The sequence below is a fragment of the Canis aureus genome, chromosome 11, assembly GCF_053574225.1.
Source record: "Canis aureus isolate CA01 chromosome 11, VMU_Caureus_v.1.0, whole genome shotgun sequence".
Classification (NCBI taxonomy): domain Eukaryota; kingdom Metazoa; phylum Chordata; class Mammalia; order Carnivora; family Canidae; genus Canis; species Canis aureus.
The window spans coordinates 18,092,912-18,107,464 of record NC_135621.1 but is presented as its reverse complement, the minus strand read 5'-3'; the positions used below and the strand labels follow the sequence as shown (position 1 = coordinate 18,107,464).

General features: G+C 40.5%; 1 protein-coding gene across 23 annotated transcripts in view; it reads left to right on the top strand.

Moving 5' to 3' along the window:
* CAPS2 (calcyphosine 2) overlaps window positions 1-14,553 on the top strand; it is an 84,399-nt gene that overhangs the window by 54,243 nt on the left and 15,603 nt on the right. For 20 of the 23 annotated variants that reach the window (XM_077913872.1, XM_077913873.1, XM_077913879.1 and 17 more), the window contains 6 exons: window positions 1,476-1,543; window positions 4,404-4,523; window positions 8,816-8,890; window positions 9,852-9,947; window positions 10,036-10,129; window positions 13,011-13,129. In XM_077913872.1, the coding sequence (XP_077769998.1) occupies window positions 1,476-1,543; window positions 4,404-4,523; window positions 8,816-8,890; window positions 9,852-9,947; window positions 10,036-10,129; window positions 13,011-13,129 (572 nt within the window). Of the gene's footprint in view, window positions 1-1,135; window positions 1,258-1,475; window positions 1,544-4,403; window positions 4,524-8,815; window positions 8,891-9,851; window positions 9,948-10,035; window positions 10,130-13,010; window positions 13,130-14,553 lie in introns of those variants that run through there. The other 3 variants (XM_077913895.1, XM_077913888.1, XM_077913891.1) reach the window with 3 other exon arrangements.

The following is a 14,553-nucleotide window of genomic DNA, read 5'->3' as shown; positions in this document are numbered from 1 at the left end:
TGCTTCTCACTTTTTAACATTATTAGATCCTTTGCATCAGAGTGACTTCTGCTTCTAATCTGCTTTATGTTTACACAGACCTCAAAATCAGTGTGCCTGGGGGTGGTTCCAACCTTTCCTGCAAAAAGCCACCATAAATGTCAACTCCCAAGGTGGGCTTTCTGCACGGGCTCCCTATTCGTTAATCTCCCCTCTTTCGCTTGCTGCTGGGTTTTACACCTATGTTCTGGTTGACCTTTTCTGTAAATAATTTCATATTTTAGTCAGTGTTCACCTTCATCACCCTGAGACATAAAACACACTTTTCTGTGCCTGTAGTTACCATACACTTTCTAACTTTTTAATTGCCGTTTTAAATCTATTCCTAAATAAAAGTCATTATAAAGTGAACCGAGGGGACACCAGATGCAGTCAAATGTTAAATGACGTGAACTTTATATGGGGCATATTTGGCTGTAAACTGTACCTTAATTTCTATGAAACTAAAAAAAAGACCAAATTCAATTATAGGCTAACATTTAAGTAATTGCACCCAAATTGTCAAGTTTCTCAGGAGTTTCTATGACATAACTTTAGTCATTCTTATTTGAATTTTGTGCTCATTTTGAATAGAACACTCTCCCTAATGCCACTGAGCCTCAATCGTAAGCTATATTATGGTAGTTGATTTCATTTCCTGGGTTGATCTATGGAGACGACAGTAATTTACAGTGTAGAAGTACAACAGGCTTTATTGTGACTCCTAAATTTTTGAACATCTTTTATTTACTCTTCAAAAGAAACATTTTAGTAAATATAGTTACATTATAATCTAATTAGAACTGAATGATTGCTAATCTTTCAATTTGATATAACCTAAAATGTAGTAAAACTGTTCTCAAATGAGTTAGAAAAGGAAAAACTAGTGGGAAGGTAGTTTAATCAAACCAGTAATTGAGATAAGTTGATCAAGTGTTAATGGATTATATGCAGAGAAAATGTTATTCTTTTAATGACAGGAGGCATTTGGAAGATTTTTATTCTTAGATTTTTGATAAAGGATTGAATGACTCCAGTTCCGTTTTAGCTTCATCTACTATGAATAGTTTTAGAACAAACTCTGAATGTGTCAACGTTGGTATTCTTCTTGGAGCAGGTTAAAGTGCCTTTTACGGGGTGTCTGTCAAGGAGAGGGGCATCGTAGCCTCCTCCTCCTTCATTCTGGCTCCGTGAAATTCAGGGGCAGGTGTGGAACTCTCTGATGATTTCTATCGAAATGTAAGTGTATTACTTTTGTTCAGATTAAGTAATTGGAATTTGTTTTTATTAATGATGGATATAGTAATCCATATTTAAGCAGAAAGTTGGAAATTTAACATCTAGTTAAATCTAAAAAAAATAACATCTAGTTAAATCTAGTTAGGGTTCTTGTGTTAACTCTAGGGTTGTTCTGTTTTATGGATAATGAAATTTTAAAAATTTTCGATTCTTCTCAGGAAATTGTGGCTGCAGAGAGGAAGAAACAGACTGTTGCAGAGCAAGTGATGACAGACCACTTATCTAGGTGAGAGTTAGTAATAATGAGAAGCAGAAATCCATTCAGAAAGTTTTCATCAATTTTTTTTTAAGTCAATCAACAAGTGGCCAACTCGGAAGCTCCCAAATGTTCTCTGTTCACTGCCCTCACAGTGTTGTAGTGATGTTTCCTACAGCATTTCTAGGCCAGTAGAAATCCTCAACAGTTCTATTTGTCAAGTACTTTTGTCTAAATAGCAATTATATACAAATAAAGAAGTATCTATTTCATGACAACTTAATGGCTGTTTCAAAAAAAAATAATGCACATAAATTAAACAAAAGATATTTGTATTTCATTCTTAAATAGCCACAGTTGCTTAGCACAATCTCGCAAACCTTAGACCTTTTTGGGATGCCGTCACTTTCAGTTCCAATTCCACATGGCACTTGCTAGTTATCATGGTGACCGTAGAAAACCCAGCTCTGTAAAGGTTGGTGAAAAAGTGAAAGAGTGAAAGAGTAAAGAGTGTAGCATAATACCCTGTTGAAACCGTGAACTACCTTGAGCTAGTAGTTCATGTAGTTGCCAACAAATATCGAGTATCATTGCATTTCCCTCACAAATTAAAAATATTAAAAAAAAAAAAACCCTAAAAATATCCCACATCCTCCCTGTGGATTCCCTGTGGCACCTTGGGGTGCCTTGGTGCACAGTTTGGGAACTGTGGGCCTGTTAATTTAAAACTCAATCTAAAGTTTCATGACTCTTAGAAAAGTGTGTAAAGCTTAAGTATCTGCTGTGCTAAACATTCATGACAATATGGAAATATCATAAGATTTCAGAAAAGCCTGGAGTAGTCCAGGCAGTCTTCTAGGAAGACGCAAGGCGTATGGTTACCTTTGAAAAGAATGATGGGAAAAAAAAGAAAGAAAAGAAAAGAAAAGGAAAGAAAAGAAAAGAAAAGAAAAACGAAAAGAAACGAAAAGAATGATGGTTTGTTTAGGTGGCAGAGAGAAGGGTGTTCTACATGTATGTTTTCCAGTAACTGTCTTGAAATAATTAATTATTAATAATTAATTAATTATACTCCTGGTTCTTCCTTCTGCTACGTCTTGAACTCACTTTGATGATGTTTGCACGCACACCGTCCACCGTATCATGTCCTCGTAAGATGACTGGTGACATCTGCGTTGCTTGCCTAATGGTGACTTCTCACTTCTTGTCAGCGACCTCTGTCTCCGTTGAAAACTCTCCTCTCCAAAATACTTTTCTCTCTTCCGTTTGGTTCCTTACACACAACACGTAGCTGGGTTTCCTCCTCCCTCCTGCCCCTCAGTCTCTTCCCTGCTTCCTTTCTGTCAACCCCGTCCTTACACCCGGGAGCTCCCTGGGCTCCATTCGTAGGCTTTTCTACACTGACTTCCCGAGTGATCTCATCCGGTGTCATGCCTTTAAAAGCTACTTATACGCTGATGCTTCCCTAATTGAAGGTTCCAGTATAGCCTTTGCTGCTCCGGGTTCCTGGGCATTCTTTCCTCCTTCCCCATGACCAAATCCTCTGTAATTTTTCTTCATTCTTTAGGTTATTTAGATCTACAATCTTGGTGCTGCTTTTGATGCCTCTCTTTTTCTCAGATCCTATATTAGTTTATCAGCAAAGCCTCTGAGTTCTACCTTAAAATAAATTTACCCCTTCTGCTGCCATCACCCCTGTTGACAGTATAATCTTCCTTCTCCTGGATTATTTCAGTCACTTTCTACCGGGACTTGTGTTTGCGTTTGCCCCCCGTTAGTCTGCTATTAACCCAGCAACCAAAATAAGTTTATGAGCCAGTCAGCCAGACCAGACCCTCCAGTGATTTCCCATCTCAGGGTACAATATACGTGTGGGTTACATCTCACCACAAATCCTAGTAGCGTAAAGCGACAGTAATTAATTAGGGCTTGTGCATCTTCAGACCAGCTGTGCAGGCTAGGCTCGGCCAAGTGGCTCTTGCCTTGTTACCCACTTTGGCCAAAAGCAGTGGTCTCGGTTCTTAGCTTAGGCCTTAAGAAGCCATGTGTGTTTCCACTTGCCTTTTTGAGCTTTTGCCATATTTGTGAGAAGAACACAGCTTGGCCAACCCACTGATCTCAAGAAGAGCATGACTCTGAAAATGCAGCTGGGCCACCTAGCCAAGATTATGCTGGATGAGCAGATCCCCAGTCGAGCCATCCTTATGCGAGTTAGTTTAATCGACATCAGCAGAGCCATCCAGCTGTATATAATTGGCCAAAGTCAAATGGCTGAGCTCAAGGCTGAAGGGTGAGACATTAGTACAGAACACCTACAATGAGGCCAGGGTGAGGATGTGAATCAGGAGTCTTAAAAAACTGTGGCCAGTGATATAGTTCACCCCAGCCCTCATGACCTGCCTACCCCCACCCTGGACCGCTTTTCCTACTTCTCACCTTCTCTTCTTTTCTGCTTTAGCCATTAAGCCTGAGACATACCAGGTTCTCTCCTGTGTTAGATATTTTGCATTTATTTTCTCCTCTGCTTGGGATACTTTCCCCCCAGAAATCCATATGGTCATTTAATTATTTTGCTTCATGTTTTTTACTCAGAAGTCACCAGCTCAGTGTCTGTTTGTTTAAAGAATAATAAGACATGGAGCTCAGAGTTCTCTCAAAAATTTCAGTTTCTATTTAGATAACACCTGTGGAGAAAGAGATAGATGGGAATATCCACCTTTTTATGGCTGGTATCTTTTATTAAATTCATTCATTTGGTATCTGGCAAATACATAATTCTGACCCTAGCATAACTTTGCATTTGTAGATGGGCTGCCTGTGAATATGTGAGTGCTAGAGTAGTGCATTGATTATTATACTGGGTTGTCAGACTTTGTATTTTCCTGCATAGGGCTGTAATCAGTGATCCAGAACAAAACCTAACCACTGCGAGGGAAGACGGTGCTCATGTCTTTCCAGATTCCAGGATAGCACCTCTTCGATTTAGGAAAAGAACACTGCATGAAACTAAGTAAGAAAATTTTACTTAATCAAATTAAGATATAGTATGTTAGCAATGAATTTTTAAAAATGTATCTTGTGTCCAACTGAAGAGACATTTTTGGCTAGTTTTTCCTTTTTTCTATTTAAAGAGAAGTGGAATTTTCGGAGTTCAAATCCCAGTTCCACCACTTTAAGATAGAGGAGTAGACTTTGCCCTCCAGGTTTTTTTTATTAGTAAATTAGGAATAACAGTTACAACCTAGGAGATAATATATGTGAAAATAGAGTAACTGAGATATCTCGTCGATATAATACCTTCAAAATTAGTATTGCTTACAAGTCCTTATTATTTTGCCTTTTACTTTGCAATGTATAAAATCTTTGGGCTTCTCGCAGTTTTCAGGCTCAGTCCACTTAAATCTCTCAAAACTTCGCTGGCTGTTGGTGGGTAGCCTCAGCCTTAGGAGACTAAGAAAATCCACCAGTTCCCACATCAGTTCTTTCATGTTTTTAGACTGTGTAGAGGTCTGAAAGTTCTTAGAACTTACCTTTTTGGCTTATTCTTATTTTCTGGAAGACTCTGTTTCCATACCTTTAAGTATTCAGAGTTACCGGGTATTAATTTCCTGTGGTTGCTGCAACAAATGAGCACAGACAACAATGCAGATTTATTCTCTTACGGTCTGGAGGTCAGAAGCCTGAGATCCCACTGACATTCCTTCTGGAGGCTTCTGGGGAGGCTCCACTTCCTCACCCCTTTCAGCCTCTGGAGGCCTTTATTCCTTGGCTCTGGCCCCTTCCTCCACGTGCAAAGTCAGCAGCGGGTGTGTTATCACCCTGACACTCTTCTGTGCCCACATACCCCTCTGCCTTCCCGTAGAGACGCGTGTGGCTGTTGACTGCAGCTGGGTGAGCCCGCCCCTCCCTCACCTCAAGGCCCCGACTCCCACGTGCCGGGTGCCCCCCATGTCATGCCATCCCAACGGGTTGGCGTGTTCTGAGGCGGAGGCTATGAAAGACTCTGGAGGGTCATTTCGCTGACACATCTAAGCTTCTATCTCTTTTTTTCTTAAGTAACCTTTTATTGAAATAAAATATATATACATCCACAAAGTGTACACATTTTAAGTGTACACAGCATAGGAATTTCCACAAACTGAACGATACTCATGCACCGAGTTCCTGGATCAAGAAACAGAGCATTGCTAGGACCCCAGAATCTCCCCACCTGCACCCCCACGACTGTGCAGGTGCGTTGCAGGGCAGCCCCTGTCCTGGTGCCAGGGACGCCGGCTCCGGCTGCCTCCTGATGAACTTACCAAAATCACCTCATTTGGACTCTGTGACCGGCTGCTTTTACTCAACACGGTTGTCAGTGTATCCGCGACGTAGTGTGCATTTGTTTCCCACCCTCCCGTAGGGCATTGCACGGCCACGTGCGGATTGTGCGAGCACACAGTGTGTCTACGGATGCTCACGGGCCTGGGCTGTGACGACTGGTGCTCCCGTGACCCGTGGCACCCGGTCTCGTGGATGTTGAGGTCTCGAGGATGTCCCTCCTGCTCACCGTAGACACGGACTGTCTGGCCCATTGAGTACGCATGTGTTCAACTTCAAAAAATCCCACACCGCAGGTTTTGAGAGGGGCTGCTGCAGTCAGCACTCCCGCCAGGAGCACAAAGACATGCTAGTTGACAGCATCTCTGCCAGCACTCAGTTCGGCCCGGGTTTTTCATCTTCGCTCTTCTTATGAATCCACACCAGTACCCTCTTATGGGAAATAGACATCCTCCTATCTGAAATTTCCCAGCAGGTGGGTTGGGTTATCATTCCCATGTTGACTTGTGGGACTTACTTATATATTCCTGTTACAAGTGCTCTTTCAGTTATGTTTGCTCGCCATGTCTTCTCCCACTCTGTGGTTACCTTTTCATTCTCTTGATCATGTCTTTTGCTGAATAGGAGTTCCTAATTTTGATGCAGACCTGTTCTCCAGTCTTTCCATTTATTGTTAGTGCCCCGTGTATCTTTACAAAATCTCTGCCTCCCGCAGACTCATTGTCCCTCTGACTTGTAATGCACTTACATCATAATATATCAAATTGTTATAAATGTATAGCTGGTTTCAAGGCTTTTCCTTCAGTCTTGTCTCCCCGTTCTGTATCCCACCACCAATACTATCCTGTCTTTTTTTTTTTTTTTTACTATCCTGTCTTAATTGCTATTGCTTTATATTAAATACTTGTAGCTTTATTATCTTCAATATTATCTTGATATACCATGCTGTTTCCTCTTCAATATAAATTTTAGATTTAGCTACCCTAGTTTAATGAAAAACCCTAAGGGGGTATTAATTAGATTTATTGAACTTATGGATTTTACCCCCCTTATTCATTCTCCTGGAGAGGGAGAAGACGATTTTGCTTCACAGAGTCGGAAGCAGGAACACCGCAGCCCTCCTCTCCTCTTTCCTTGGGAGCCTGCTGGCTGCAGAAGCTGCTGCATGCACGGTTTCACAGAGTCCCTATCCAATGGGAATGAGTGGGTTAGTCTGTGTAAACCTAGGGTCACTTCATTCCTAAGCCATGGCTTCCAACAGCTTTGTCACTAATAAAATTCATATTTTGGTCTCATCTGCCTGATTCTTATTCCCATGTTGGTTAAGACCTTGGATGGAGAGAAGTGGTTGTTACTACTTACTGGATACCTAACACCTTAACACAGAACTTTCCATTTATAATATAAATGTCCTATTTATGTCTTTTATCTTTTCAAGGAGACTGTAGACTTTAGACTTCAGCCTATCGCTGTTAAATTGAATTCTATTCACCTTTGAGAAGCAATATAACCTAGCGGTTATGATAAGCAAGGTTGGGCTGTCATGCACTAATTACATAATGAAAATTTATTTGTAAGAAGAGATAATAGTACTTACTTTGTGGAGTTATTGCAAGCATTGAATGAACAAGTGTGCATTTAAGTTATTTTAATAACGACTGGTGTCCAGGGAGTTCTTAATAAATAGTAGCTGTTATTATTGCTGTTATTTTCTTGGCATTTAGAATTTTCTCAGGCAGGTAGTGAGCATTCAATAGACACATTGATATTAATGGATTCAACTGAAGTGAGAAGACCAGTCTTTCAGGACTCTATCCTGTGTTCACCAGCTCCTTTGGACCACAGACTTTTCCTGTCTACATGCTGCTTATTTTTCAGAGACCTAGACTTTATAGAGGTTTTACTTTTCAGGATCCCAGTGACCCATACACTTACTTACTATTTACATTATTGCAGTTTCATTAGACCTGTAGTTAGTTTTATTGGAGTGCCATGTAGTTATTTAGGAAGGAGCGTAAAGATACATTACCAAATCTTCAGATTTCTTATTATAAAGGAGACTACTAGTAGTAGGGTGCTAATGTGTGGACATTTGAGTTTTGCTTCATACTATTAAACAGAATTTCAGGACCGTCAATCTTTGTGAAATCATTTAGTGCCATCTGAAGGCCATAAACATCAAACAGCAGATCTGAGGTCCTACCACTAGACCTATTCCAAGGCTGGAGCTCCATCTAGCACGTCTTCCACTATTCTGTTATTTTGGTAAGAAAAACCTGACTGATAGTGACTTAAACAAGTCATGATTCATTTTCCTATAAAACCAGCTGCCTGGAAGCGACAGTTGGTTTTAGTTCAGTGGCTCAGTGACAACACAGCTCTGGGCTGGCTTCCTCAAGATCTTACTGGCCTTTCTGACTTGGTTGCCTGATGGCGACAGGGGCTCCTAGCATCATATTCCTGTCACGTCCACAGGCAGGAACTGTTCCCGTGCCCATCTCTTATTAGGACGAAAGAAAGTCTTTCCTGGAAGACCATTGACAGAACTTTGTCCCTTCGTCACCTCTACTGCTAGAAAAGCAAATTAGATGGTTGGAGAAAGGCGAAGCAGAACAGGGTTAGAAATGGCAGCCAGCGAGCCCTGTAGCAGGACCAGTTAGAATATAGCACTTTGGTACGTACGTCCTAACACAGAAGTCATGCGTGTATTATGCACTATATCTCAGGGCTATTTTCTCTGAGTCCGCTTCAGTTAGCACTTTCTTTTTTTTTTAATAATAAATTTATTTTTTATTGGTGTTCAATTTGCCAACATACAGAATAACACCCAGTGCTCATCCCCTCAAGTAAAAAACAAGAGAGGTCTATGACATCTTCGTTCTGTGCATTTCGAAATATCAACATAACTTTTTTTGTACTTTATCATTTACATCAAGTATTGGAGACTTTAAAATAATTACTGACAAATGTATTTCTTAACAGGATAAGAACCCATTCCACATTAACTGAAAATATGCTTTCTCATAAAGTACAGTTTGATGGTAGGATCATATCAAGGTAATTGTGATTTTATTAAACTTTTAATCCTATGGTCATAAAACAAATAATCTCTTCAAATAGAGATAACAATAATGAGATTATTTAAGTTTGTCCCATATAAGTGCAAAGTGGTGAATTTAGAATGAACATTTTAAGGTAGTATATACTAATACGTTACAAAAATTATGGAGACTATAAGCCTATCAATAAGACATTTTATTTTATTTTTTTCAATAAGACATTTTAATTAGAAGTTATTTTAAAAAGTCATTTTAAAATGGCTTTCGAAAGAAACTTAGAAGTGAATTTTTTATTTTTTTATTTTTTATTTTATTTATTTATTTATTTTTTAGAAGTGAATTTTTTAAAGATATATACTACTACTAGAAGATGGTAAAGCATTTAAAAATTAACCTTTATGTAAACGACTATCTTTGATTTTCTTGCAATGGCTTAAATTAATAGTAGATTATTGATAGATGTTGGTCAGTGGGAAGCTATCTCTTGCAAACTTCTGATCATACACAATGCTGATGTTCTTTGTGTATATTAGAGGTGAAGTGTGTTTGTAAAAATTATCAAGTCTCTTCAGCGATTTTAAACTTTCTGTAGCAAAGTTGGTAAGTGTCTATCCTTGAGTGACTTCTTGCAAGGTCAGCATTTTTAAAGATCTTCCGTTTTATCTTAAAACTCTGTCATAACAGTAATTTACGTTATAATATATCTATATCATATCAGCATAAGATAAAGCCTTTTTCTCCACCCACATCTTCCTTAAACTGACACTTCAGCAAGCCGTGCCACGTTTCCTGTAACTTCCCGTAGGCCTCGCTCGCTGCCGCACATTCAAGACACTTAGGCCCACTTTTTGACATAACACAATTCTGGCTTATTATTTAATTTGAAAATTATCCTGTGTGAGAATCTTTTTTTTTTTTTTTTCTGTGTGAGAATCTTTAACATCATTCTACCTTTCTAGAAATGGACGTGATGCTTGCAGAGAGCTGATTGGATTCTTTTTCATTCATGACCAGTCCCTAACAATTTATGAGTATCGGCAATTTGGAAAAAACAGGTATGTGGTAAAGCATTGTTGCAGTTGGCAAGATGATCACTTCTGAGGGAAGCTGAATGACTTCACATTTTTATCATTTACCTTCTAGGACAAACGTGCTTCCTTTTATTCAAAAAAACATTTATAGTCATCAGTGTGGACGAAGAAAAGGGAAGCAGTACCAACTCGGTGATTTTTATGTCGTAAGTGGGGTGTGTGTGTGCAGATGTGTTAATGCCAGTGGCTGAATTGGGTAGGATCCTGCTGGGGAGCAGGACCAGGGTTTCCGAGTTTTCAATTTATTCTCCCTCCTTGTAGAGCAGGGGCCGGTGACTGATCTTTCCCCAGGAGGTCCCTCCTCTCAGGTGCAGGTGCGAGTGAGCTTCCCTCAAGAAGCTATGGTATAAGCTTGGGAGAGCGTGTCCCTTGGTACTCTCAAAGGCCCTACAAGGCTGTGCCAGTGTTAAGGGGCTACGTCAGTGGCCCCAGGGGTAAAGGTCCTGTGATGCAGGCTCGCCTCCTGAAGGTGCCTGTTCTCTGCACGGAGGGATGCGGGGCCTCTGCAGCTGTCAGGCCTGGTAGTCGGCTTCTCCACCTGCGGTTCCCTACCTCACATGACCCTACCTTACGGTGTGTGACGGAGGTTCCCTAGAATGGGTCGGTCATAGGTAATATTACAGTTTGTATTGCGCTCGTCAATTTTGAATTATGTCCACATTATCTCAAGAGTAAACCTTAGCAGTGTCCGCGGTGACCGCCCACATAACGAACATACAGACTCAGGCCAAGTGCTGGAGACAGAACAGGCAGTAGGTCAAGTCAGTTCCCTACTTTTGTGGAGCTTACAGCCTATGGGCAATACAGCCGGATAGGAGGGGCAACGAGTCAGTCTTGTTGGGTCGGAGAAGACTTCCTGGGGAGAGTGCCGTCCATACTGATCTAGAAAGGGGGTTAGCTGGGGTGGGATAGGTGGACAGGAGAAGGTAGGACGGGCTTCCAGAGGCGGAGACAGCTGGTGCAAGGAGCAAGGACGTGAAAGAGCGTGGCTTACGTGGAGACCTGGGAGGCGCTTGGTTTAGCTGAAGGTAGGAGTTGGCAAGAGACGAGTCGGAGCTTATTTAGAGGAGTGTTATGTCAAAAAATTCTCTAAAATGTATTGGGGAGTCACTGAGAGATGAGAGGTGGGTGGACTGAGGGGAGCTGACATCGGGTTTGGGATTTAGAAGGAAGATCTTTCTGGTTACAGTACGGGGAGGCCTTGACGGCTAGAGGAAGGAACCAGATTGGACTTAATTCTGTTAAGCGGGAAGGAGGTTAGAGCAGCCTTGACTCGCGGGTGGCCGGGTGGCCGGGTGGCTGGGTGGCTGGGTGGCCGGGGCTATGAAGCTAACTAGAAACGACTTTTCAAGTCTCCAGGAGGCAGAGGCAGTAGGAGGTGTGACTGCCGCGGGGGGAGCTGGGTGAGGAAGACCCTCCCGCCTTCAACTGGGTTAAGTGCCCGGGCCGCCTGGCTGCCCCTCGGGGTCCTGGGGTCAGCCCCAGATCCCATTGACAGCCTGCAGCAGGAGGGTCAGGGTCGGCTCTCAACTTCTGCTCCAGAATCTACTGCAGTTGATGGTTCCTTCTTCGCATCCCTCTCCTGTTTTGCTTGAGCCCGATGCGAACTCGGCTCCCTTTTGGGATTTCCCAGAGAGAAAAGGGTGGAGGGGAGACAGGAGAAAGAGAAAGGAAGGAAGAGTGGAGGGAGCGGAATGGAGGGATGAAGGGAGAAAGGTCGAAGGACAGAGGGGGAACCACGCAGACCACACGTGGGAGCTTTGAGCAGCACACCTGTGAAGGGAGTGTGGACAGAAGTGTACATTGCAGCAGGGGGAGCGACTTCTACTTTGTCATTAGACATTCTTATTCTTAAAAATATGTCCCTTAGACATTCCCGCAGTCTAGGTCCTCCCCTCCACCTTCTGACGTCCTCCATCTCTTGCTCTTGCCACAATCTTCAGTTTCTTTATGCAGAAATATTTGGCTTATTTTCCTTTCTTCGTGGAAGTGGGGGCAGGTCTCGTCTGCCTTCCAGGGGTCACTCTGGAACTCACCTTTTACTTTGGTGTGCCCCCCCCCTCCTGAGGACGTTTCCCCGACATGCCCAGAAAGAAACCTCAGTGCAGGCTGCTGAGGTGACACCAGAAACAGGTGCCTGCGCGACAGACGCAGCCGAGAGGCGCACCTGCAGGCTCCGTCCCTCCCTCCTAGCATCTTGCTGTGGATGCGCACGAGCCGGGCAGGCCCGGCTCCCCCTTTGCCCAGGCTCTCATCGAGTCCTGCCATCATTTCAAAAGAACTGATACACATTTTAAAGAACGGAGAAAGTCCTGTAGTTACAAGTTTTTGTTTTTTTTTTTTTAAAGTAAATGCTTCAGGAAAAAGGAGAGGAAAGAGATCTATCCCCTTGTTTTCAAGAGAGAAAATTAAGCCCCTAGTTTAAATTTGTGTTTGTCCATATTGGACCATATTTATTTGAGCAACTCAGGAATTAAAATAATAACAATTTTCTAAGTTTGGATTAGGGATTTTTGATAGGAATCTTTTCAAAGCCTTGCTGCTCCAGTTAGGTTATAGTTAGTTTCACATTTCGATGATGTTTGTTGGCAAAAGACCAGGTGAGAGGATGAGGAACCCATCAGAGCTCAGCAGTGTGCACTACATCTTTCTGTGAATCAATAGTTCTATTTCTGAGCTTAGGGAGGTCATAATTTCAGTTAAAATAACTTGTCCTTTCTTCCTTTGGCTCTTATAAACAGTTGGAGTTCCTATTTCTTGATATCAATTGTTAAATCTAAGATAGTTCTGGACAGCCGGGTGACTCAGTGGTTGGAGAGATTGGGAAATTATTTCCTTTATTTTCTAATATTATTAGCTGAAGCCTGTGTGGTTTCTAAATATTCTCTAAATACACTTTTAAAAGATCAGTATAAAAGTAGACCATGTCACATATAATCAGACTTGATTATTTAAAATTAGTATTAGTTGTATTTTACTTCTTATATACTTTCTAGCTTTAAGGAATTTATCTGTTAATTTCTTTAGGGTGGAAACTTGACATTTTTGAGTTCTGATCATCCCAGACTTCCAGAAAGCATAAAGGAAAACAAATTACTTATACTTCGAATCACTAATATTGATCAGATAGCTCTGTATTCTCTCAAGTAAGTCAAATACATGTATCATTTTGAAAGTAAGTGAAAACACCATTTTTTATTATCTTAAGATGATATTCCATCCTAAAGCATTTTGACTTTAGAGTTTATATTTTTTAAAAACAAAGCATAACTATATGTGTCTACTTTATGTGCTGTATTGTACTCAAATATACATTATGTGTGGGAATAGTTATATAAAGATCAAAAGTGTCCCATTTTATGTTAAAGATACTTTATTAATTGGTCTGTGTTATAGCAGATAATTTGGTATTTTACCAAATACCACCAAGCAGTCAATTTTAAAAGGTAGGGGTGCCTGGGGGCTCAATGGTTGAGCATCTGCCTTCGGCTCAGGGCATGACCTCAGGGTCCTGGGATCGAGTCCTGCATCAGGTTCCCAGCAGGAGCCTGCTTCTCCCTCTGCATGTGTCTCTGCCTCTCTTTGTCTCTCATGAACAAATAAATAAAATCTTTAAAAATAAAAAAATAAAAAAGACAAAAGGTAGGCTACAGTACAGTATTATAACATTTCCCACATTTTTAGTGTAATGCTTTTTTTTAGCACTTAAAGAATGTCTTGAGTTTCATATGATTAATGATATGCATAATGAAGAAATAATACTGTGAATCAAAAGTGCTTTTAAATGAATTTGAGTTTTTTAATCACAGAATACATATTATATAAAACATTATATGTTATCACATATATGTATGAACATGTCAGTTACAATCTATATTATTTGTGTATATAATATATATATTCTGTGATTTAAAAAAATCCAAATTCATTTAAAAACAGTTTTGATTCATATCATTCATGGCATTATATATAAACAATATACATTTTATATACATATTTGTGTATAAGTTACATAAGTAAAATATAAAATATATATGATCATAGAATATATATTAAAATACATATTTTTAAATAACAAAATATACATGTATTTATCCTACTCTTTCAAGCATTTCTTGGTGCTGAATCCATTTCAAAATGACAAGAATTGGCATACTGTATGTGCATTAGAAGCCACATCCCCTGAATTAGCTAAAGGACATCTGTTTCTTTGTCATTTACTGTATTGTTCAAATGAATACAGGTTTTTTTTTGCTATTTATTTATTTACTTACTTACTTATATATATTTTTTTAAAGATTTTATTTATTCATGAGAGACAGGGGGAGAGTGAGAGAGAGAAGCAGAGACACAGGCAGAAGCAGGCTCCACACAGGAAACCTGACGCAGGACTCGATCCCGGGACCCTGGGATCACATCCTGAGCCAAAGGCAAATGCTCAACCACTGAGCCACCCAGGCGTCCCAATTTTTTGGCTTTTTAAAATAATGTGTTTACATTTTGTACTTTGAAAGTTAGAAATGCTTTTAAATTTTATCGTTTTAATTATTTTAAAAGAACATCGATATAG